The 24,559-nt window shown below is 41.0% G+C and overlaps 1 protein-coding gene across 2 annotated transcripts in view; it reads right to left on the reverse strand.

Annotated features, from left to right (window-relative positions):
- Positions 1-24,559, reverse strand: part of TRPC4 (transient receptor potential cation channel subfamily C member 4) — a 1,369,656-nt gene that overhangs the window by 516,069 nt on the left and 829,028 nt on the right. For both annotated transcript variants that reach the window (XM_085621757.1, XM_085621758.1), the window contains exon 4: positions 19,412-19,930. In XM_085621757.1, the coding sequence (XP_085477883.1) occupies positions 19,412-19,930 (519 nt within the window). The remainder of the gene's footprint in view (positions 1-19,411; positions 19,931-24,559) is intronic.

Raw genomic sequence — 24,559 nt, forward strand, 5'->3', positions numbered from 1 at the left:
GGGTGACAAAATAATTAGAGCTGGTGATTGCAGGTTGGGCCCATCAGCACTCCCTTTGAGGACTTAGTCTTAGTTTTCCACCTTCAGAGTTTGACACAGAACAAGTGAAAGAAAGGTAGAAAAGGGGGAAGAATGTGGAAGAGAATGAAGGGAAAATAGTGACAAAGGAACTTAGGAAGGATGAAAAAATATTGCACAAGTGACATAAAGGGGCAGGGAGTGTAGGGTGGTGAATTGAAGAGTCATCAGGTGGAATCTGCTCTTCGTAATCTCAGCTTTCAGGAATGACGGCAATCGACTGTACTGGCTGTAGACTCCTAACTAAGACTTTGGCTGCGGACTTCTAAGTACATTTTTGGGCCTCTGCGTAAATTATTTTATACTGATATTAACAGGATGAAAGAGCTAGCTTCATTACTTAGAAGCAAAGTTATAAAACTATTTTTTAAGGAAATTGAGTGGAGCAATGAAATGGAAGTGGAGAACATTTTCCATAAACTAGCATTTCAAAATATTTCCAATTATTTCACCCTATCGATTTCAACAGGGAAAAAAATTGCTAAATAATTTACTGAGATAGTGTTTGAAAACATACTGTCAACAAAAATATTCATAGGTAACAAAATGCCAGCATTTATACAAACAATGAAAAGTTACTGCCAGCAAAAGGTATATTTACATTTTACAGAACAAAAATGTTGGAGTGGGAATGAATGCCTTTATTTATGTTGGTTATATTTCTGGCAATTTAACTCAATTGGATTCTCTCTATTTTGTTCCCAGTATGGAATTAAGTGTGATCTTTCTGCAGCCTTTGTTTTCCGTCGGGTGATATAATTTCACTGGTTCTGTTTCTGATGCTTCTCTTGTTTGGATGTTGCTTCGCAACCATAGCAGAGATGCGGCAATGGTGAACAGCATGTAGTACATTGATTTACATTGATCCTTAGAGTGAGCAGAGATTGGCAGCAGGAGATGTTATGAGCTTCGGACACTTATTTTGAAATGGAGAAAAAAAACTCGGAGCGCGAGAATATATTTGATGCTTAATCCTGCTGCTCTCTTGATGGAAAATAATGATAGCATGGTCGACTCACAAAACCTGCATAGTATGAAATTCATAAATCAATATCTGCTACATAGGTGAGAAGCATTTGCTATACCATGATTGTCACTTTTTTTCACAATTCAAGAACAATTTCTCCTGATTTGTTTTTTCGATTGTAGAGAGGAGCATGATAAAATGAGCAAGCAATGACCGTCAAAAAATAAATCTAATTTTAAAGGTACAAATGTGTATATTATCGAGAAACGGCGTTAAAATTATCGCTGTTCTGGTGTCAACATGGGCTTATATTGGAATTCTCTGCGGCATATTATCAAGCCCATTATCGCCGCTTTAGCGGCAGTTTTCTGCCGCTGAAGCGGCGATAATTTTAACGCCGTGCTTGATAATCTGCCCCTATTTTCGGTCTGGAATAGTAAGAAATATTGTGCTGTGTATGGAGACCCAAACAGGGGCCTGTAGGTCACCCACCCCCTTCTGCTATTGACTGGTTTGATTAACCCGTCAGGAATTGGCTTGCACGCTTTTTCCATCACATATGTATGCTCACAGTATTTCACGGATGAATACATTTTTCCCCATCGACATGTTCCATTGTTACAAGTGTAATAAAATAGACAAGTTTAGTGTCGCATTGAATGGCTATGTATCGTTCTGGTATTTCTGCTTGTAATTTCGCGGCTGTCTGGGAGGCGGTGGGGGATGAGTGTAATGTGCAGCACCACTGCCTTGTTACTGCTTCTAAGTTGCACTACTATCACCTTGGCCTTAGGCGTGCAGGGCACGCTGCTCATCTCTGCGATCCGTGTTGACAGTGACTGTAGAGTAGCCTTGCCTCCACAATGCAGGCCTATCCAGCTGCTTCTAGCTGTAACGCAAAGCCCTGGTGTAAATTTTAATCTAGCATGGGATCAAAAACGGTTTGCATCAGAGTGATTGGCATGTCATATCACACCAAAAAAAGTGGCCCGCATTTACGTATTGTCTTTCCGCAAAACACTGCTTCATCGAAGTTTTATGAAAAGAAAGGTGGTGGGGGCATGTTTTATTAACTTCACTTAGATATAAAATAAAATGCACAGATTACTTCACAGTGCTGAGCCACACATGAATGCAAGTGAGACCACTTCTGCCCAGGCCCCCTTCCCCCGCTCAATCAGCATACATTGATGGGCCAGCCCAGCGAGAGAAAGGGAGCGATACCTCCACCCATCTGCCTCTAGAAAGGCCACTCAGGCACCCACTGGGCCCCTGGCGGCATCCTAACAGCACAGAGAGCCCCTAGGCTGCCCAAAAAGCAGCCCACAGCTGGAACTGGATTCTGGCCCTTTGGCCATTTCCCGAGTGCCCGCGTTACCAATCTGACCCTGTGTCATATTCTCTAGACATGCCTTCCGCCTTTCGCTCGCCCAGGCGAGCTCATATCCACGGCTCCGAATCCGTTGTGTGTATGTCCCCTGCAGTCAAGCTCACCATGGTGATTGGGAGTCAAGAAAATTAATTGCCAAGTGAAATCACTGCTTGCATTTAACCCTCGTTTTAGAGCAGGGCCTCATAATGTAAAGTCGTTTATTTTTTCGCCATCAGACCCGGTGTGGGATATGGTGCATCCCACACTGCTTGCATAGGTACAACAGCCTTGATTCTTTTCATGCTGCAGGCATTCGTAGCACAATGCTGCTCACCCCTGTTATGGTGCTTGAACTGGCACATTTGTGATAATTCGTTATATGATTTTAGACACACTGTTACTGAGCCGATAGTGAATATTTTCAGTGGCATAATATGTGTGCCACTTGCATTTTATAACATACTTATTACTGCTGCCTTAGGCCTCATCCTAAGTGAGTGGTACAAGTTTAGCCGCTCCACATTCATCCAAGCACACTCTCACCCATTCTTGTCCTCACCCATTCATTCATCCATTACCTTATCCAATCCTACCCTGATGTGCTGTCTCTCCCATTAATTACTACAATGACACATTGGGATCGGGCATGAGAACAACTGCTTTTTCGAGTTAATATTTGTTTGATCATTTACAATGTAATTCAATGTTCCTAAGTGTGCACCGACCGGGTTGACCTCCGCAGTAGTCCGCATGCATGTATCGTGAACATGGATATATTATACAGAAGCAAAAGTGCACAACTATTGCGACATAGCACTATTTTTAGAATGAAATACATTTCAAACAGACTTTCCAAAATATTCTTTGTTATTGTTACTCTATTTCTTTTTGTTTAATCCTTTTGTACATTTGTTCGATGTATTAGTCCAGACCACCCAAGTTTGTCTTCACATCGCGAAAGCTTTTTGATCAAGAAACACCTTAAGGTATGGGCCACTCAGGCCATGCTGTACCATCAATAAAACGTGAATAAGCACCTTAAGACCTTAGGACCCATCTATTTTGCTAGCCAGCCATGCCTCAGTTTCCCTGGGGTCCTTGTCAAAATAAGCTTCTTGCACGAATATATAAAGGGATAAATAAATAAAAAAGCAATGATCTGCCACTTAGAAATGCCCACAGACAAATTCACCAAATAAGAAAAACGCATTATGACTTAAGAGTCAGACCCGTTATAGCTTTGCAAATTCATGTTCATCTACATACACTATTAAATCTACACATCTGGTACCACAGAAGTATTAAAATACACTAAGCTTTAATAGTGTGTTTCCAAATGTCATTTTCAGTAGTAATTTCTAAATCTTGCACTGTATACAGTGTCACAGTAATAGTTATATTAATCCTGCCTGCTTGAGTTTAACACACATTTCTCTGGGGCTTTGGCAACGTCTTGGGTCATAGCCACCAGGGGTTGAGCTTCACTAAGGGTCTGATTTAGATTTCCCCGGATGGTTTATTCCATCACAACGGTGATGGATATCCCATCTTCCAAAATATAAATCCCATTATAACCTATGGGGTTTATATTTTGGCGGACTGGATATCCGTCTCTGTTGTGATGGAGTAACCCATCCACCAAAATCTAAGGGGCATATTATCAAGCACGGCGTTAAAATTATCGCCGCTTTAGCGGCAGAAAACTGCTGCTAAAGCGGCGATAATGGGCTTGATAATATGCCCTTGAGAATTCCAATAAAAGCCCATGTTGACACCAGAACATGGGCTTCTATGGGAATTCTCAAGGGCATATTATCAAGCCCATTATCGCCGCTTTAGCAGCAGTTTTCTGCCACTAAAGCGGCGATAATTTTAACGCCGTTTCTTGATAATATGCCCCTAAATCAGGCCTTATGACTTTTGTTGGGACCTAATTGTGGTGTGTTTGTTAAGTTCTTAAGCGTCTCCCAGCCGCGGTCGGTAGTGGGAGTAGCTGCCGGGCGGTGACGTGGGGAGGGGGAGGGACAAGGTGGGGGGTAGTAAGCTATGGATTACGGATAGGCCTGGGCTAAAATTCCGTTCCGATCGCGGAAATTGCGATAATTTGACATTTTCACGTTCCGCGGAGACCGCGAAAATGTCAAAATTTCCGCAATCCACATTTTACCGGAAATTGCTCGCACTGTAAAATAATACATTCTCGCGTGCGCGCGATCACCTTACCTGAATCCCCGCGTTCGCCGACAAGTTTTCCCAATCCGGTCGTGTTCTCCACGAGATGTTGGATTGTTGGTAGCCATTTGCGCTGTCTCACGACAGTTCGCGCCCGTAGTAACGTCATTCATCACGCGATCACGTCTTTGTTCTCGCGGTCATGCACTGCGAGACAAGTGAAAACAAAATGCCCGCGAGCAACCGCATGGGTAAGTTGGCGAGCCGCGACCACGCAGAAAATACCGCGAACGGGCGGGAAAAAAACTTCCGCATCTTCGCGATATTTCCGCATGTTTGCGGAGATTTTTTACATTTTCGTGATAATTTGTGAAAGTGAATTTTGCAAATTCCGCCCACCCCTAATTACGGAGGTTTACAGGTAAGTAAACATATAAATGAATAAAACAAATTTTGTTGCACGCACTGCATCCCCAAATGCGATGCAGTGCACACAACAAAATTCGTTTTATTAATATATATGTTTACTTACCTGTAAACCTCCGTAATCCATATTTTACTACCCCCCACCCTGCCCCTCCCCCTCCCCACGTCACCGCCCAGCAGCTACTCCCACTACCGACCGCGACTGGGGTCTCCCTTCCCATATTATTAACCTATTTTCAGACACTACATTAATTATGGGTAATTGGTAGTAAATCATGACGTGTGGAAAAGCTTTTCATCATGTATCATACTCCACCTGAGCTAAACTCTCTATTCTATTACATTTCACTGGTACACAGGTATTGCCATTTCTTTAATGAAAGTGGGACTAAAAGATGATGATGCACAAGAGCACACCTGTGAATAGGAGATTATTGAATAATATTCTGTTCTTTCCCTTTACTTCTCCTCTCTCTTTTTTTCTCCTCTCTTCTCTTCTCCTCTTTTCCCCTCTCCTCTTCTATTCCCCCTATTTAAATCGAATTTATTTTTAATTTTAGTGAATCCTTTCAAAGTCAATGTCATAGTAAGGAACTTGCACACTCTTGTGAATATTGTCCACAGAGTTATTCACAAAATAGTAACAACACTTCTCACAAGCTAGCCACTATTTTTCATAAAGTATCTAATATGTTTTTGCCAGATGCCAAATAACTGGGTGATACACATTTTAAACATCTGAATGCTGCACTGCCAAAGAGTCTTCAACATCACCCAGTTACGTTTTACACATTCCACGTTTCCCATTAAAAGTAAACTCTGAAAACTTGTCAGACTCTTTTTCTATATTTTTAAACAAGCTCCCGTGACAGAATCTAAGCCCGATAGGGGTTTTCTGACTTTCCTAGTCCTCTTGTTTTAGAAATAGTTAATTAAAAAGTGCTCTGTTTCAATCCATATCTCATAAATGTGTATCACTGCATTATTTTAAAACCAATTTCAAATGAAATATTTCGAAAGTGATAGCTTCACCTAGCCAACTCGTACTGAAGATTGCAATCTTTCAAGGTCATAGATGTTTCTGTCTGGGGTACATGTGGTACAAAATAACAAAATACTTCCTGTATGGGGAAGAGCAATCTGGTTTCACTTCACAATACATGACAAGTAAATGCAGGATTGGCAAAAACAGTAAATGAGGAAATATCCAATTGTGTTTAATGCTGAAATTAATAATTTAATGTGCAAAGAGGAAATACACATTTGATAAGAAACTCATGCGAGCTTAATTTCAACTTGTAGACGAATACACATTGTTAGGGTTTGTTCACTCTGTAAAAGCCCACCTCATTGCTCCCACCCATTGTGGATTGCCACAAATGTATTCTGCTGTTCTGTGACTGAACATAAGTTCAGTTAAATACTTGTATAGCACGAACAGCTACCCACTCCGGGTTGCCTGGCGCTTTTAGAAGTAGATACAGTTTCTCCCAGCTCAGGTGGTTCAAAACAGCAACGTCTTCAGTTGTCTGCGAAATGTGGGCAGCAAGGTGCAAGATCTCAAATGTTCTGGCTGAGCGTTTAAAAGCTTAGGACAGAGGAACACAAAGGAGCGACCTCCCATGCAAGCAAGTTTAATGTTTGGGACAGTGCATAAAGAGAGGTTGCTGGAATGCAGATAGGGAGAGGGCTGAAAGTGTTTTATCAGACCATTTATATGGTGGGGGCGATTCCTGACCTAGCTTTGTAGACATATCACAAATCCTCATTTCTCAACCCATAGCCAATAAAATATATCATATTATTTAGCTGATGGGGCTCATTTGTTACCCTTGTAGCCTGTTTTTAGGTTAAGCATTCGAGACCTCTTGTATATACACTTTAGTATATACTTTAGTATATATACTTTAGATTATACTTTAGTATATACTTATATGTGTATGTACTTTGTGGGCTCTGAAGATCAGCCCTAGACTTGTCTGATTCCACTTAGGGACTTTTTTTTCTGTTCAACTGCCTCCATTTAACTGTCTTGATAGAAACCGACCAGCAGAGATCAGTGAAATACCAGAATTGCTTCCTGCTAAGGGACTTTCCTTTTTTAATTTTTCTGGCAACTGCCTCTATTTAACTTTCTTGATAGAAAACGACCAGCAGAGGTCAGTAAAATACCAGAATCACTTTAGCATTCTCTAGATTGCAGTCCATAGAAACTGTCTTCCATGAGCACCAGTTGACAATTCTATTTTTTTCAAATTTTGGATTTTCAGTGATAAGACCCCAGAAGGCCCTGCTTTTATATTAAAAAGAGAGCTTTGGTCTATACCATTTCCAGCTGAAAGGCAATATTTCTCTCCATGTGTTCCCATACCTGGCATGTCATGCAACTTGGTGCTTACTTTCCTTCCATGTTAAAGAACAGTAGCTGTTTCAGTGCCCAGGCAAATGTGCTGCATAGCTAAATACATATAAGGTCCCAAACGCAAGACTGATTGCATTGCAAATGCTTGTTCTCTAAGGTGATCAAAGCAACTGGCTGAGCTTGTTTACAACTCAGCTCGAAAAAAAACATGCATCCTTTTCTGAATCCAATTATCTATTTTTCTGTATGTTAGGGCAACAATTGAACATGTCATTTGAAAATGGGACAAATAGAGACATTATTAGGATTTCTCATCACACATTCATTTCAAAGAATACAAATATTCATAAAAATGTTAAACGTCTTCTGAAATTTACAGTAGCAACTTGCAGTCTTTCATAGGGGCAGATTTGTAGTCAGACGGGGCTCTATCACCTTGGGAAATACTTTGTTGCCCGATTCTGTGTTTTGGCTGTGTGATAAAACTAAATGCATTAAAGCAGTACCAGACACGACCTAATTTTGTGTGGTCTCCCCATTTTTTTTTGCTGACTGGTATTTCTGGCTTTTGAACTCTGCACATTGGAGCACTGCTGTCCAGTCTGCAGTGTATGTTCTCTGATCCCCAAAACATTATAAAATTAGCTAATCCCCAATTGACATTAAACATGCCAACGGAACCCAACGATCCAGACGTACTGGGGGGCGGTTATTGCAGAGCTGACCCGGATAACCGGTTGGGAGATTGCATCGGATCCTCATGTATTTCTGCTGGGCCTGATTCCGCGAGACCCGAAACGCAAGATAAGCAGGCGGTTTCTGGTCCTGGGGCTAGTGATAGCCAAAAGGCGTATAGCTATCCACTGGTTGACACAGTAGAGACCTATATTGGAGAAGTGGAGGTCAGATTTACGGGAATGGGCCCTAGCCGAGGAGGGGCACATACGGAGCATCAGGAGAGACCCTAAGTTGCCTGAGGTGCTACTAGCATGGGGGGTGATGATGCAGGAAATAGCGGGACAAGCCTCCCAGATCACTATATCCAGTACGGCTGACATGCCCATCGGGGTGGGAGAGACCCCAGGTCGAGAGAGGGAGATCGTCGCAGACCCCGAGTGAGTGCGTAGGGAAGCGAACCTTGCGTTGCAGTGGCCCGGCAGAGGGGGGGGGGAGGGATTGGGAGGGAGAGGGGGGGGGCGGTTGGGTTAGGGGACGCGGTTGGGAGGTGGGAGGGGGGAACTGTTTTTCAAATTGGTTTGGGGATAGCGATTTCACTGAGGCATCGATTGCACATACTGAAGATACTGGTTGCCCCACGGGGTTGCACCCACACATTGCTGGGCCTCTTTGGAGCATCTGTCGATATTACCTTGTTATGCAGTGTATTGATGATGACAGAAGTTGTAATTTTGTGGACGCCAATAAAGTTTGTTTAAAATAAAAATAAAAAATAATAATAATAATTAAAAAAAACAGAAAAAAAAAACATGCCAACGGATCTAGTGTAGGAAAATACGTCAAAGGCGCGGAAAGTTAAATATCACCTGTGGACTGCAGTACTTATTGTGCCATCCAGTAGGGTGACAAAGAAAACGTATCTCAGGTCTACCTGTGTAGATTAGCCCCTATAGATTTTAAACTTGATGGTGCACCTGTCAAAATAACCTTTTTTTGACTGGAAAGAATCTTATGTTGGTTGTAGCCCACATGGTAGTATTTCTGGTACTTGCCCATATTGAATGTTGGTATGTTCCTACAGTAAGTAGCCCCCAAAGGTATTTTGACTGTTTGGATGTGGTCGCTCTATGAGAAATACTACAGTTCAGATAAATAATTGGTCTACCAACTTTGGATAGAGATAAGCTGCAGAGGTGATTAAACCCTTATTTGAATATTTATTAAAATCTAGTTTATTAGTAAAGTTGAATTGTTAGTAAATATTTAGGAAGACTGACTATAAAAAGTTAAACTTTTCCTGCCTGAATCCTCCTGCGGCTAATTTGCACTAATGAGCAACATGACCCTCTGTATTCTTCCGATTAGGGAGGTGGGAAAACTGCTCCCTGACCAGGAACAAAGGTTTAGGCCTTTTACCTAGAGGTGAGGAATGTAACTCCTATCATCCAGGAAGAGCAGCTGAGGAGTGTCCAGAAACTTAAGTAACCTGAAAGGGACCAGGGTGAGGCCTGTCCATCCAAAGTTAGGTATAAAGGGAGGCCTTAGGCCATCTGTCACCAGCCTGGAATCAGGCTAGTCGGTGGCGGTGCTGGTCTGAAAACTATTTTGTGAAGATGAAGAGATGGGGGAGGGGGGGGGGTGCTTGCTTTCCTAAACACATCGCTGGCAAGAAAACAAGCTCTCTTCAGGGAGCGAAATATTCTGCCATGTTGGGTTGGGTTTGCCTCCAAATTGTGCTATGTGGGATAATGGCTGCAATAAGACTAACAGGGTGTGCTTTAAAAGTGGGAAGGTTTGCCCTTGGAAACTTTACCCTTATTGGTTAAGGAGGGTCCAGGAGTCACCCCATCCACAGGCTACTGAATTCTATAAAAGTGACACCCCGCCCACAGCTTATAAGAAAACAGTGGATATACAAAAGAGGATTGGACTGTTGTTTGAGACCTGTGTAGAGACCTGAAGGGTTTGGACTGCTGCCAATTCTACCCAGGACTAAGAAGCGGTCTCTCAGCGTCAGTTGGCTGTAGGCATACAATAAGCTGAAAGAGTCCTTTTACCAAAGTGGCCAGCTGTCCAGTAGCAACTGGACCTGAACTGGACCCTGCTGAAGGGCTCTACTGGAGTGGATACGCAGGCATTGGCTCCTGCGAAATTTGAATTTCTCCTGCAGTGTGTTTTTCCTGCCAAAACCAATGGCTAACACACTTTAAAAGGACGTTGGAAAATACAGCCTGCAACAGTGACTCACTGGAGGATTTTGACGTCCATTTCAGAGACTGACGGTAAAATCTTTGACCGGGAGAACCCCGCTTTCTGTAATCAACATGCACTTCATTGCGGTCAGCCTGAAATCATGCTTAGGTCCCGGTCAATCGTTATCATTGTCTACTGATTTTGTGCTTTACTTTTGGATAGTGCTTTTTAACATACATTTTCACAAGTTTAGACCTCTGGTTCCCCTTATTGGATTTTTGTTGTTTTGTTGTTATTTTACTCCTTACATTTTTGTCTATTTTTCAAAATTAGCTGTGGGATTTTCATAGTCTTCTAATTGTGTTGTTATTGCTAAATACTTCACACATTTTCCTAAAATAAGCCTGTCTTCTGTGTGCCATAGCTACCAGGGTGTTGTTCCCAGTTTAAATTAGTGAAACTGTGGTTTACCCTACCAAGCTTGTAGCCCTACTCTCCAGATTTTCTTGCTGTCACCTTATCAGTGTGTTCTATAACTGTAAAACATCATAGTTATAGTATACATTGCAATGCTATATCTTCACTTGCTGAAGCATTTTGGAATTATCATTGTTCTTCTTGGGTTTTGATTCTCATGCAAGCTTTCAACAACAAAATACTAAGATTAGGCATGATATACTTTGAGATTCTCATGATCTTACCACTACCTATAACAAGTTCATTGAGCAGAGAAGCTCAGGCGGTGATCCTATTCCTAAGCATTGCTTTAGTCACTTTAATGTCTCAGAGGATCCCAAATATCTTTAGTATCCAATTCTAAACAGAGGAGCCCACAAACAAACAAATCGTCAGTATCAATGATAATTCTGATTATCATGATTTGAGAATCTCTAGTGTGGCAAAAACAACATGCTCTGGCTCTCAATATAAAAACAGTGGTTTCACCCATGTCTAGTTCCTAGAAAAATGAATCTTAAAGTTTGCAATATTTACTTGATAATGTATCAAATCATTATGATACAGCTGACATGAAAGATGTCAATTTTCTTCTCCCACTATATAATTTCTGCTAAATCTTTGAAGGAGATGTTTCTGGTCTACAATGATCTAGTTTCCTTTCTTTAAATGCTTCCATTCCTTAATATTTCATAGACTGAACTTTTCTTGGAAACATAAATGTGGATGGTTTATAGCTCAGTCATTACCTTGTTTTTCCTAATGTATGGCCATATCAGTCTGAATTGTGATTCCTGTGCCATATTAAGACAGCCAATTTCCTCTGCTTGATGGGATGGTTAAGTTACTGCAAAAAAAGGGAACTTTTATTTTTATTTCCTAGTACACTCATCCTTGGGTAGGGTGTTCCACGAGGAACTACTTTTCATCACTTCCATCAAAAATTATTTCTGTGCTCAACATTGGTGATGATTTAAGTTGGCAAAGATGGAGTCCATTAAGTCATGTTTAGACTTCTGATATGTGCAGTGCCCAAGGGGGTCAATGGAGAACTACAACAAGACCCACATTTCAATTCATGGGTCTCAGATCAGACGCAGCTCTAACTCACTGTTATCTCTGTAGCTGATAAAAATCATTTGGGTTGATGTCTCCAATGGTCTGAAAATTAAGTGGCTTCATTCTGCCCAGAACCATTTCAAGACAAAGATCTCATGTTCTTGTATCATCTGTCAAATTAATGGCTTCATTCCATACTTGGATTGGCAACTATTCTACGACTCCCACATCAATAATAGCATTTACTCAGCTCTACTTTATCCTACATTTCTAAGTGGTTTAGGAGCTCATATCTTGTACTCTGAATTGTGAGTACCCGGGTAATCCTTGGCTGGGTAATGAGTTTTATCTGGCTTTGCTTACTTCGGACCTCACTCTTTGAGGGCATTCAGAAGTTCAACCAAATACCACCCATTCTGGCTGAGTTTTTTTAGCTTGCAGTTTTTGCCTCCGTTCTGTCAGTTTTCAAAGTAGTACATATAGGCAGGCCATTGCTTACTAGGAATAAACTGTGAACTTCTAATGTAAACATAATTTGCATAGCTCCATTTTATATTTTCCGAACATCCCAATTCTCCAGAAAGTCTAATGAGGAAAGATGTTTGCTTCCAATTTGGTAACTGATAGTTACAACCATTCCCTTAACATATTCACCTTCAGAGCCCTTACCTAAACATCTTTTCTAGAATTATTTAGTCTAGGAATGCAAATCAATGACTCTTTAGGGGCTTTCGTTAGTAATCTCCTTTGTGCAGTACTCTATTATCCTTGAGCTAGGTACATACTCATCTAAATACTTTGGTTCTGATTTAGAGATTGGGAGCAGATGTGGCAGAATACACTACCGGACAGAATACACTATGGTCCCCCGCTCTATGGAGAGTCAGGTGGACTATTGCATTTCTAATGGCGATGGCCCCACTGTCAGAAACCCTACACCAACAGGCCGACAAAGTTGTGACCATCAGTGTAGGTGAATCAGATCATCCACCTTATTTAGAACAGATGGTCTTATGTATTTTTTTCCAGATCAGGACTGCCAGACAAATGTCCTCCATGCCCTTACAGGGTCATTTATTTCTTTGTCTTTCAAAACCCAACTCACACTTTGAAAATTTGTTTTTAGAAAACAAAATATTTTCATGAAAGGCCACCTGCAACATGGTGACTGATCACCATTTTTTTGTGCCTTCACTGCGGCTCCTCTAAATACATAGAGCTCGCCACAGGGCAAGCTTGGATCTCACAATATGGTGGGCAGTGGACCAATTATGATGATGAAGAAATTACCTACCTCACTGTCCGTCACACTTTGATTAAGGCTCTTTTCCATAAAAGCAATAATCATACAGGTGTGATGGCTCCTTGCAATAAAGAACTTTCATACAGAATCTTTTTTGAATGTCTTGCTTACCCATTTTCTATGTCATACATTTAATTTGTCAATACATGTTTTACTGAAAAGTAATGCTTGAATTTTATTCTTAAAATCTTATTTATTCTCCAGGATTTGAAGAAATGTTGGTGCATTTTCTTCAATGTAAATTGTAAAGTTTGGGGTGGCGCATACAAAGAGTTCTCAGTTTGAAGTATTTGAATTTGGAAAAGTTACTGGTTAAATACTCTTTCATCAGTATTTGAATTTGGCATTGTAAAGACTGCTGACTGTATTGAATTTTCTTGTGCAAAATCTTATTTGCTGAAATGCAAATTGTGAACATGAGAAATACTGTTTCAGCAGTATTTGAATTTGCCATTGTAAAGACTGCTGACTGTATTGAATTTTGCTGTGCACAATGTTATTTGCTCAAATGCAAATTGTGAGAATGAGAAATACATCACAGTGTGTAATTTGGTGCTAATATCAAATACTGCATTATTATCACGAAGATGCGGAAGTTTTTTTCCCTCCCGTTCGCGGTATTTTCTGCGTGGTCGCGGCTCGCCAACTTACCCATGCGGTTGCTCGCGGGTGCGGCCATCTTGTTTTCACTCTTCTCGCGGTGCATGATCGCGAGAAGAAAGACGTGATCGCGCGACCAATGACATTACTGCGAGCGTGAACTGTCGTGAGACAGCGCAAATGGCTACCAACAATCCAACATCTCGTGGAGAACGCGACCGGATCGGGAAAACTTGTCGGCGAACGCGGGGATTCAGGTAAGGCGATCGCGCGCGCGCGAGAATGTATTAATTTACAGCGCGAGCAAGAAACAAATTATCGCTAAGCTGCGGAAATGCGGAAATTTGGACATTTTCGCGCTCTCCGCGGAACGCGAAAATGTCAAATTATCGCAATTTCCGTGAGCGGAACGGAAATTTGGCCCAGGCCTACTGAAAGCTACAGGACACAAGCAATATTTAGAAGCAGCCTGTTGGCTCTGTTTTGGTTTGTTGTCCTTGTGTCCCGGGGGTTGGATTTTTGCCCCAAATTATTCGTAATTACTCATGGTAGTGTAATCACGTAATCTCATTATTTTGCATCACAAGAGTAATGCAGAATTACTGAAATTAGTCTGATTACATAGGATAATTCAGATTTTACTGCGACCTACAATTTACAAACATTTATGTAATTTGTCCTATTCCACAGAAAACGTCCAATATCTATAAATGCAAACAAGCATACAATTTCAATAAGTAGTAGTAATCTGTGAGTTGTACACTGTGGGCTTGATTATGAGTTGCAAAGTACTTACACAGAGAAAATTCCTCACACATAATTACCAGTACCATGCCCGAACACTCCACAAAATGTCATGCAATTATGAGTTAGACACCTTGGAAAGGCTTATTACTGCGAGGACACACAATTATCATGTGGTGTTATGCACAGCATTTCCATTTCAAGGGGTTTAACAAAGACATTTAGAAGCTGCTCTGAGAAGGCTTCTGTGTAGAGAGGGGGTGGAGGTAGATGAGTAAGGGGAAGAATATTTCTGCCAGGGAGGAACATCGCATTCCCCCCTTTTACTAAAGAAAATCGTTGGGCAGAGCCAGGTTCCAAGACCTGGCTGCTCTTGAAGCTGAAGCCTCAAGTGATTTTATCAGGCAGAAAGTCCAGCTGGTAAAATCAGGTTCAGTGTACCCTTACCAAGGAAAACCAGGTGTTGGTACACGGGGCAGTTGTGATCGGCAGAAGTGGAACATATAACCACGGCCTTTCAGTGATTTCATTGTGCCCTGAGAAAGGACATAAGAGGTCTAATTGCCCTTAAGAAGAGTGAGGTTTTCATGCCCATGCAGTTTGTACATTCTTCAAATTATGTTACTGATTGAAAAGCCAACCTAATTTATCTCGAGACACCTACAATGAAAGCAAGTGCTGGGAAGTACTCCTACCCAAGTGTACACTTTATAAATCTCATTGATTGATTGATTTGAAAAAGGAATCAATTTTTCAGTCAATTTAATGTAGTATTTTCTAAAGCATTCACACAATGATCAATAAATAACGTCTTTGTTATGCATATTATACAAAATACATTTTAAAACATGCATAACTACCACAGAAGCCAACCTAGAATCCCAAAAGACAGAGATTAATAATTCTACAAATATAAATAGTGCAAGGTTTGGGACTTCATCGTTCTGTCACTATCCACAGTGCACATTAACTGTGGAGGTATTTTGTCTCGAACTATATCTTTCTCCTTGCCCTAGAACATTTAGTAACTGCCCAGAGACGTTTTAAGGCGTGGGCAAAGTGGGCTCTAGCCCAGGGCCCCAGCCTTTCAGGGGGGCCCATGGTAGAATCAGCTCTGTTCTGCAGAGTCTTGAGGTGAAGCCTTTCAATAATTCTTCAATTGATTGTTTTAAATACTGGTTCCTTTAATTTATTTTAATGTGATTGATGTGTGAGAATCTATTACAGACATTTTGTAGAAAAATTTTGTTTTTATTTATGTTTCATGTAACATTCATAAAAAAGTTTCATTTTGATCAAAACAGGACCTTACATATGAGGCCCCTACATACAAGATATACTTGCTAGACATAGGGATTAGGTAACAATAAAGGGGGAAAAAACCTAGGCAAGTGTACATAATAGAGAATATAAACGGGCAAAACAACAATTACATTATGCAAGTCAATGTGCAGTGCTTACAAATCTTGGGCATGACACAAGTATTTTGATATAGAAAATATTTTGTTAATTTTTATTCCATTTATCAAAAGTTATATCTTAGTGAATAATTTATATTATTAAAAGCATCAATACATTATCAAACATTGTATAGCATTATTGTGTCCATGAAAGGCATTTCATTTCACAATCATAATTTTTCTTTTAACCTTGTACAGTACATGTATATGTGAACATTCCACCATATGAAAACATGGTGAGATCCAGAACAATCAAAATGAATGAGAAGGCTGGCAGTAGGTTAAACAGGTTTTCCCCTTTATATTAGCTAGCTCTTGCTGTGGTAAAATATTGAAAGCACACACAACTAGTCCTGAATATTAGATGTAAACACATTTAGAATTTGGAGGTGCGTGCATGTGCACTGTCAGTGACCTGGCCAAAGAGGGTATGAAAGAGCTGAAATTTGATTATAAATTCAAAGCTGTTACGCACATGGGCCCCCCCAAATATATTTGGCCTGGGAGCCCCATAATCCTTAAAATGTCCCTGTAACTGCCATCTAAATCTCTAGTCTGATTAAATGCATATCTTAAAGGGTGGAGACCTGTAAAATATTTCCTCTAGGCAGACAATATCTTCATGTCAATTGCTGAGCCCTGCACATCATTACCTGCGCTGATGTCCTTAATTGACAAATTTTCACAGTTCTCGTCACAAGGTAAATTTGGGGCAATGTGAAGTGATGTCAATATCTTGCTTCACTACCAGAGCCTGTACTGTCGACTTCCATATGAAATGGGTCCAGAGGGTCTTGCTCTACCTCGGTATACTCTTAAATTGAGGGATTGGCATAATAGTAGAGGATAACATTGTACCCTTAATGGCCAAGACAGATGGCGATTCAAGTGCATTTTTGGACTGTTGCTTTTGGTATTCCAGAAGTCACTGCTCATCAGCACTGAAAATTACATTAAGTCTTTTATATGAGCCTTGAAGATGAGGCTAAAACCTAGTATTTTACATGCTCATATGAAATCAAGTGGTTTATGCATACCCCACATAGTAATTGATTACCTCAGTCACTACCTCTCCCAAAAAATATGCTTTGATCATATGACTTCTGACCCACTTTTCTGGGCTGCCACAGAGGGAAGTATATTATATGGCATATATGAAATAATTTTAGATTCCCTGAATTCATTGCATAATTTCAAATCTGAATTTGACCTTAGTTCAACACAGCTTGGTTGATACAATCTGCTTGTCCATTGGATCTGCAGTCATTTGGGTAAGAATCATACACCATCACAATGACTACGAGTCTCATGACCTGACAGAGTTGCTTGCCTCCCATAATGAAAGCTGACATGAATCCAGCTGAATTTTTCTTATTTTATAATCTTCCACAATTTGTATTGGTCCCGCCTCCACTTGCACAAAACGGGTCTCTAATGATTCTGAATGCTCGTGATGTAAGATGGATAATTGTGAATGTATCTCTATATTGCTGGACATTTCTTTCCTCATTTAAATCTTATTGGATGGAAATATGGTACAGATTACCTCCACAAATATTTTTACATAGAAACCACCAAACTGTCCGGCTCAACTCCATGACATGGCTGACAGTGTAGCTCCCTCTAATATTCATAAATGTTGATGGCTGGAACCTTTGCAGTTGCAAAGACTTCCAATCTGCACCCTTGAAGAAACCCACTGTGCCATCCAACAAAGAGGGAATGTTTGAATGGTTAGGATAGCTGCCTGAATCTACCAGGTGAATAATTAGATGACCTTTTTTGACCAGGTCTGGGAACCCTTCTCCAGACCATACACCACAAATTTCCTGCCATGATCTAATCCTACAAGGTTTATGCACTTGACTAATGATGAATCCTTGCACTGATTCTCTAGTCTGTCTCTGTACTGTGAGTTGATCCCCAAGTTGTGCCTTACTATTATGGTTTACTGCACAATAACCTCTGCCCTGAGATAAGAGGTGGTATGGATGGGAGGGATTATAATGATGTTATGATGGGTAAACGGATGTATATCATATTGCATGTCTATGATGTGAAACAGTGGATTTTTGCTGAGTCGTCTTGTAGCGTGCTAGTTTCCTATCAATTTGATTGTCAAACCAGTGTTTGAGTGAAAATTGACATGGTGTGTTAATAATATGGAATACAGATACAAATGTCAAGGACAGCTGCTAGTGGCTTGCCATACAGACAACCAGTTTGCATATGGCTGAACAAAATCAAAGAGATCTGTCAAAATTTTGAACGAAGCTACATAACTTCCTGAAAATCCCTTACTCTGCTAAGTGAAGAACAAGCTTAGTAATGCAGACAAAAGATGGTGCACTTCTTCAATGTAGTCCTCTGTTGAGTCTCAAATTAGTGCTTATTTATTGGACTTTCAAATGGTGTGAATACTCACTTGTGGATGGGAGGTGGGGGGGACATAAGGTGAGGATGTTTCGTATGATCTGATGAGCAGAGCTTGAAATCAGTGAACTGTATTGATTCCAGTGTTCAAATCTCTATCAATTTAGAGCTTGGGACATGCTACTGGATATTCTATAAACTAGAATTAGGGTAAGGGAAAGGGATAGTTCAAGGTTAGAATTATGTTTTTTGAATCTTGAATATAAAGTAGAGCAGGGATCAGAGGTGACAAACACATAACAAAATATCAATACATAAATACACTAATTTCGACTTACCTGATGCTGGGTATTCCTCCTCTTCCGATCCTGACTGGCCCACACTGCGCAGGCTCCCAGATGCCAATCCCAGGGCTGCTCTCATGCTGAGAATGCTATTCCCAGTGTGAGAGCAGCGCTGGGATTGGTCTGAGCAGCCGGCTTCGCCTCTCTGACAGTGCCTGGAAGCCTGTGGGTTTTCTCTAACTGGCTGTACAACAAAGCCGGGTGCAGAAATGCTAAGTGCGCATAACGGTTTAGCCGGCCTAAAACGGCGAGCCGAACTGTTATGGGCATTTGAAGCTCAGAAGGATGGCCTGACCCCACACCGCAACTGGGCTACCCAGCAGAAGCAACGGTGAAGAAGGAAATGATAATAAAATCATTTTATTATCATTTTCTTTTTCACTGTTGCTTCTACTGAGTAGCAGCAGTGGGGCGACGCTCCTCCGCCATAGCGGAGGAGCCGCCCCTGAAAAGGTGATGCAGCACAAAGTAAAAATAACATATAAAATCCCAATAACACATGCTATTATTTATGGTAGGCCTGCATTTACCACCACGGACCATTTGCCATCAAAACAGCAAACAATTCAAACAACATTTGCAAACATTTAAGTAAACAACATTTGTCTTTCGTTAACACCCCCATTTTAAAGAGCTCCCACATTATGATGACGGAAAAAACAAGGATTATAAACTAATTTGGTGTGCTTACTCTTAAACTATCTCTGTCCTAAAAAGCGCTCAACTCATGACATGTCTGGATCTGACTGCGGCATCCCAACCTATTAACAAGGGTTACATTACTGCAATTATAATATTAATCACGCATTGGCAGCAACACTCACCTCTTTTTGGCGATATTTAATTGCTAGCTTCAGTCTCGCCAGATCGTTCCCATTCTGCTCTTCTATCAAATTGTTATCATCCCTGTAATTAAGAATTATTTCCAGCTCTCTTGAACTCCTTGTCTGATCCAAAAGGTCTTTTGCAAATTGCTTGCACTGCCGAGAGAGCTCCTCGTATTCCGATTTAAACTCGTTCTCCACTTTGCTCAACTCCTGCAGCTCCCAGCTTAGCTGGAAGGCCGTGAGGAAGGGGTCTTCGCTGGAGAGCGCGATCAGTGAGGGGCTGGCCAGAGCCCTGTAGATGTTTAATCTGGACCGGGAGTGGCGGAGGCTGTCCACGTCAGATCCGGAGACGCATTCCACGCAGTTGCAGCGCACCTCGTGAGGCCTGGGCACAGAGACACCTTTCTGCACAAGATGCTTTATGATCTCATAATTGTTGGTGTGAGCAGCCAGAATGATTGGCGTTATATCCGGGGTGAATTCTGAGAACTGCTTGTCCAGCAGTATTGGTGGAACCTGCGGAAAACAGAGAGGTACATTAGCCATTCCACAGGCTGTAGAGGGTAAACCAGGCTTCTACCATCAAAAATATATTTTAAAAGTTGGCGAAGATTTCAAATAAACTGTTGCACGCAGGAATTAGCTTTGGACCGAAATTAGAGCACACCTGACGATACAATTGTCCTGAGAAGCAGAGTATTTTGTGTTGTGTTACAGTTTCATTTGGGAAGAACTTTGTTACAGATGCACTTGCTGTTTACATAAAAGCCACTGAGAGGTTTTTTTCTTAAAAGGACTCACCCACACAACTAGGTGTCATGCTTCATCATCGAGTCCTTGCGACTAGCTAGTCATAGTGGCTCAACCACACTCTTGGAGTTAGCATTTGTTGGTAATCAATATTATTCGTGGGATCAGAGAAAGCTAAGAAAGATAAAATCACTTAAGTTAACCTCTAAAGTTTTTAGTTAACAATCATGAGGCTACCCCTAGTGAGATTAAAAACTAAATCAGATGTCAGAGGACTCATCAATGGTCCTCACGTCCATGGGTCAACATGCTTCTGCCACATTTATCTAGCCACATGATTTTCCAGCTTTCGTCTGGACCAATCTGACCCCAACTATCTTGATATCAAAACCTTTCTACCTATTCGTTTAAAGATACTCTCATTCCATCATACATACACGCGCCATCCATTCCTACTAATGTGGATAGTGTCATCAATGTTATCCTTTGCCATAGGCTCAGATGAGTGGCCTGGTGATTTACCAAGTCCTTTTCACTCTGTTGAAATAAGACAAACACTCATGTGCAAAGAAAACAAATAGACCTTTCATTCTGCTTCATAAAGACATGCTTATAATGACATGCATTGACGGAATCCACACAATCAAGTGAACCTCATTTGTCTTCTGTACGTGAGGTTTATTACTCCATGTCTGTTAGGAGGAAGTGCCCTCTGTGCTCCTTTGTATCCTGAATCGTATCACATGTGCATAAGGGCATGTTTATATGCTTTACTCATATTGTGTGAAAATGTTCTACGTCATGCTCGTGATACATACCTAGAGTCTGGCGGACCCAGCTACCATTACCGTAGTACCTTCTTAAGTTAAGGGTAATACTCGGCCCATAGGCTGTTACAGGAGGTATTGACCCTTGTGTTAAGCACTGAAATGCATAGGAAATAATATTTTGCCAGAAAAGGGGATATCATAAATTTCAGGATTCAGGAAACCCTCCTTCCACATTGTACTAAGAACTCCATAGGAATCGCCCTCATCAGCATCTGTGGTAACACTCTATTTCGTTCAAAATCATTGTGGCTCCTAAGGGAGTTGTTCATTTTGAAGACCTCATGGCATTATGGTGTGATGACATGTTGACACCCGATGATGGCGCTCCTGGGAATACATAAAAAGTGGGTCTGGTGTGCGTGTTTTCCAAGATGCAGGAGTTAGGGGACCTGATTTAGGTGAAGGGCCGGGAGATTTCTTTGGAGTTCAATCGAGAAGCACGGTTTCTTGAGTCCCGAATTATTTTATGGATGTGACATGGTCTTTGCTAATCTTCAGCTCAGTGGTCAGGAATGTAGGAAGGCACACATCAATCTCCCTAGCCCTTGTTAAAGGGCAAGGATCTAAAGGTGAGAAAACGGGTGGGCCCTGTGATGTCATAGTGAGGTCAGATGTTGTGCCATGTCACTTATGCTACATCTGAAATTGTAGTGAAGAAATATCCATGCTTTGGAAGGTATCTAATAGTTACCCATTTTATTTTTACAGCACAACAATCACTTTCCTAATATGTCGGGGTATGAGACCGGAAAAACACTATTATGTCCTCTCTATGAATATATCAGACAACCATTTTGGTTCTACCTGAATAAGGTTATGTTGGGAGAGAAGCAGAGCCATTCTAATTGTCCTTAATGATATCAATTATGCACACACATTTTTAATGACAACCTCTATTATTTTTAGCCATGTTCTACCACAATACTTGCTTCTTAAATTACATTGTGCCAAATTATTGCATCCACAATATTGATTACAAAAATATAATACAGGCGAGGGTACATGTTGGACCTGGCATCCTTGGCGTGGTTTGCCCTAAACGTTTAATTGTCAAAATAGGACCCCCTGCTAATGGTACTAATTCCTAGGGCAGGCAAATTACAAATGAGAAAAGAGTACCCCAAGCAATTACTAGGTCATATCAAATATACAGACCTAAACGTGAATTGATACCATCATAGACTCAGTGTACTACAAATAATTAGATTAAAAACTTCATTTTATTAATACAAATTCATGTTAAAAATATTTTTTGTGTCCAACATACAATTCTTAGAACAAAACATACTGTACATATCAGAACACCATTCTATGTTGCAATAGGAAACGGCCCAAAACGAAACGTGGACACACCACATTTTTACAGTGAAAACTGACCCCTTTTTTGCAAAGTGCCTAGCTGTAGATTTTGAACCCTAGCTCTGCCGGCACCTAGGGAAACCTAGCAAACCTATACATTTTTGAAAACTAGACAGGCAGTGGAATCCAGGATGGGGTGACTTGTGCGGCTTTCACCAGGTTACCCAGTTACCCAGAATCCCTTTATGAACCTCAAAACTTTGTAAAACAAAACACATTTTCCTCACATTTCTGTGATGTAAAGTTCTGGAATCTGCATGGGCCCACAAACTTCCACCCACCCCGCATTCTCCAAAGTCTCCCAATAAAAATGGTACCTAACTCATGTGGGTAGGTCAAGTAACCTGGACAGGCAAGGGCCCAAAACTTATTGTGGAGACATTAAAATGACCTATCACAAAGCGACCTGGTTTTGCAATGGAGGGGGACCTGGTTTTTGGCCCCGGACTCACGGCCATCTAGGGAAACCTACCAAGCCCATATATTTTGGAAAACTAGACACCTTGAGGAGTAAGTGAGGTATGGCTTGCATGGATCCCCCAACGTTTTCCTGCCCAGAATCACGTGTAAACCTCAAATTTAGCTGAAAAAATCACCGCCCTGACACAAATGTCCTACCACCTAGCATTCCCCTGTGCCTCCAGAGTAAAATGATGTCTCACTTGTGTGGCTGTCCAATGCTGGGCGGAAGATCAGGGCTTACTACCCCATCTGCCTCCTGGGGGGGCAGAAAGTATTTTGCCTTCTTTTGGGGGGGGGGGTAGGGTAGCTGCATTGGCATGCCCATTCTAGGCAGTCCCCATCCAGAACTTTGTGAAAAAAGTCCCTACTTATAGGGAACCATTAGAGCTATTTAAATACCAAAACAATGCTTTCTTATTTCTCTCTATTTAACCAGATTCACTGGTGTATCATGTAGTGTTCAGAGCTTTTGACTTGCCTTCTCAGCTACTCTGCTGTCTTAAATTCTACAGCCAAAAACACCCATTCCAATGTATCACTGAAACTGTTCGTCTACCATCAGTTTTCAAAATCTCATATGCAGTATTCACAAGCATTGCACCACTACATGTGTTTCACTGTAGCACCTCTGTTGTATGAATGTAATTTTTTTTATATTGACTAATTGCAATTTCTGATATTTCTGTATAAAGAGTGTCATACTTCTATACATTGTTGTTTCCTGTTCAGGTAGTTTTGTTTGGTACTTATTGCTCACTACTGAGTAGTTTTGCTTTAACTGTCCCACCACACACCTGAAATGTTACAAAATGAACACCTATGGAACAACTTTTCTTTTTGATATTTTTGTTACTTTGGCATAGACAAGGTTGCAAAAATCTAATTAGGGCAAGGCCGATAAACGTAGCAATTTAATACAAAGGCTCACCTAGAGGGGCAATATGACTCTTCTGAGCATCTTAAATTGATGTGTTATAACTCATGATAGCTGCAATTCAATCATAAAAAAGGTCTGGATCATACCAAACTCCAATACTTATGCATATCTGTGTTAGTGATGGATACTCCCAGTTCCTCTAACCGCCAGAGGGGAGTGTGCAGTGACTAAGTATAGTTATAAATATGCCTTAAGCAGTTCCTGACCTTGTACTAGTACTCCATTATTTTCAAGCTATATGCGCGGATGATACGCTTTATCTACCCTCTTTCAACAATTCAGACGGCCTTATTTTATTACTTGATCAGGAAAATGAGGAAAAGCAGTGACACTATTTTTTAACTATGCTTCGGTTAATATTTGATATCTTACAACGCCAATGACTCTGGTAACTGCAAAAATATACATCACTGTAGGGTTATTCCTGTGATCCCAGACCGTTTTTTAAAATGTTTTCCTGAAGGTCTAACTGGTCAAGAATATCAAAAATGACAGAAAGATTGCGAGGACGAGGATTTACAGATGTCGATCATTGCATAATATTGCTGGTGTGAGAGGGATAGGCGAAAAACGATTCTGGGAGGCCGAATGTCTCTCTCCATTTTGGTGTTTATTTTGAAAGAAGACCACAGAAACAAAAGCAAAAAAATAAAAAACAGAGGGGAAAGTAAACAATAAATATTTGAGGTTGCTGAAATGGACACTTTGTTCTTCTCCTCTTTCTGCGTTATTCTTCTCCTTCTTCTCCTTGTCTTAGATCTGCGCTTCCGCGGTGGGTCGTCCCGGTTCGCATGAAAGAAGACGAGG

Source organism: Triturus cristatus, chromosome 8 (assembly GCF_964204655.1).
Source record: "Triturus cristatus chromosome 8, aTriCri1.1, whole genome shotgun sequence".
Classification (NCBI taxonomy): Eukaryota; Metazoa; Chordata; class Amphibia; order Caudata; family Salamandridae; genus Triturus; species Triturus cristatus.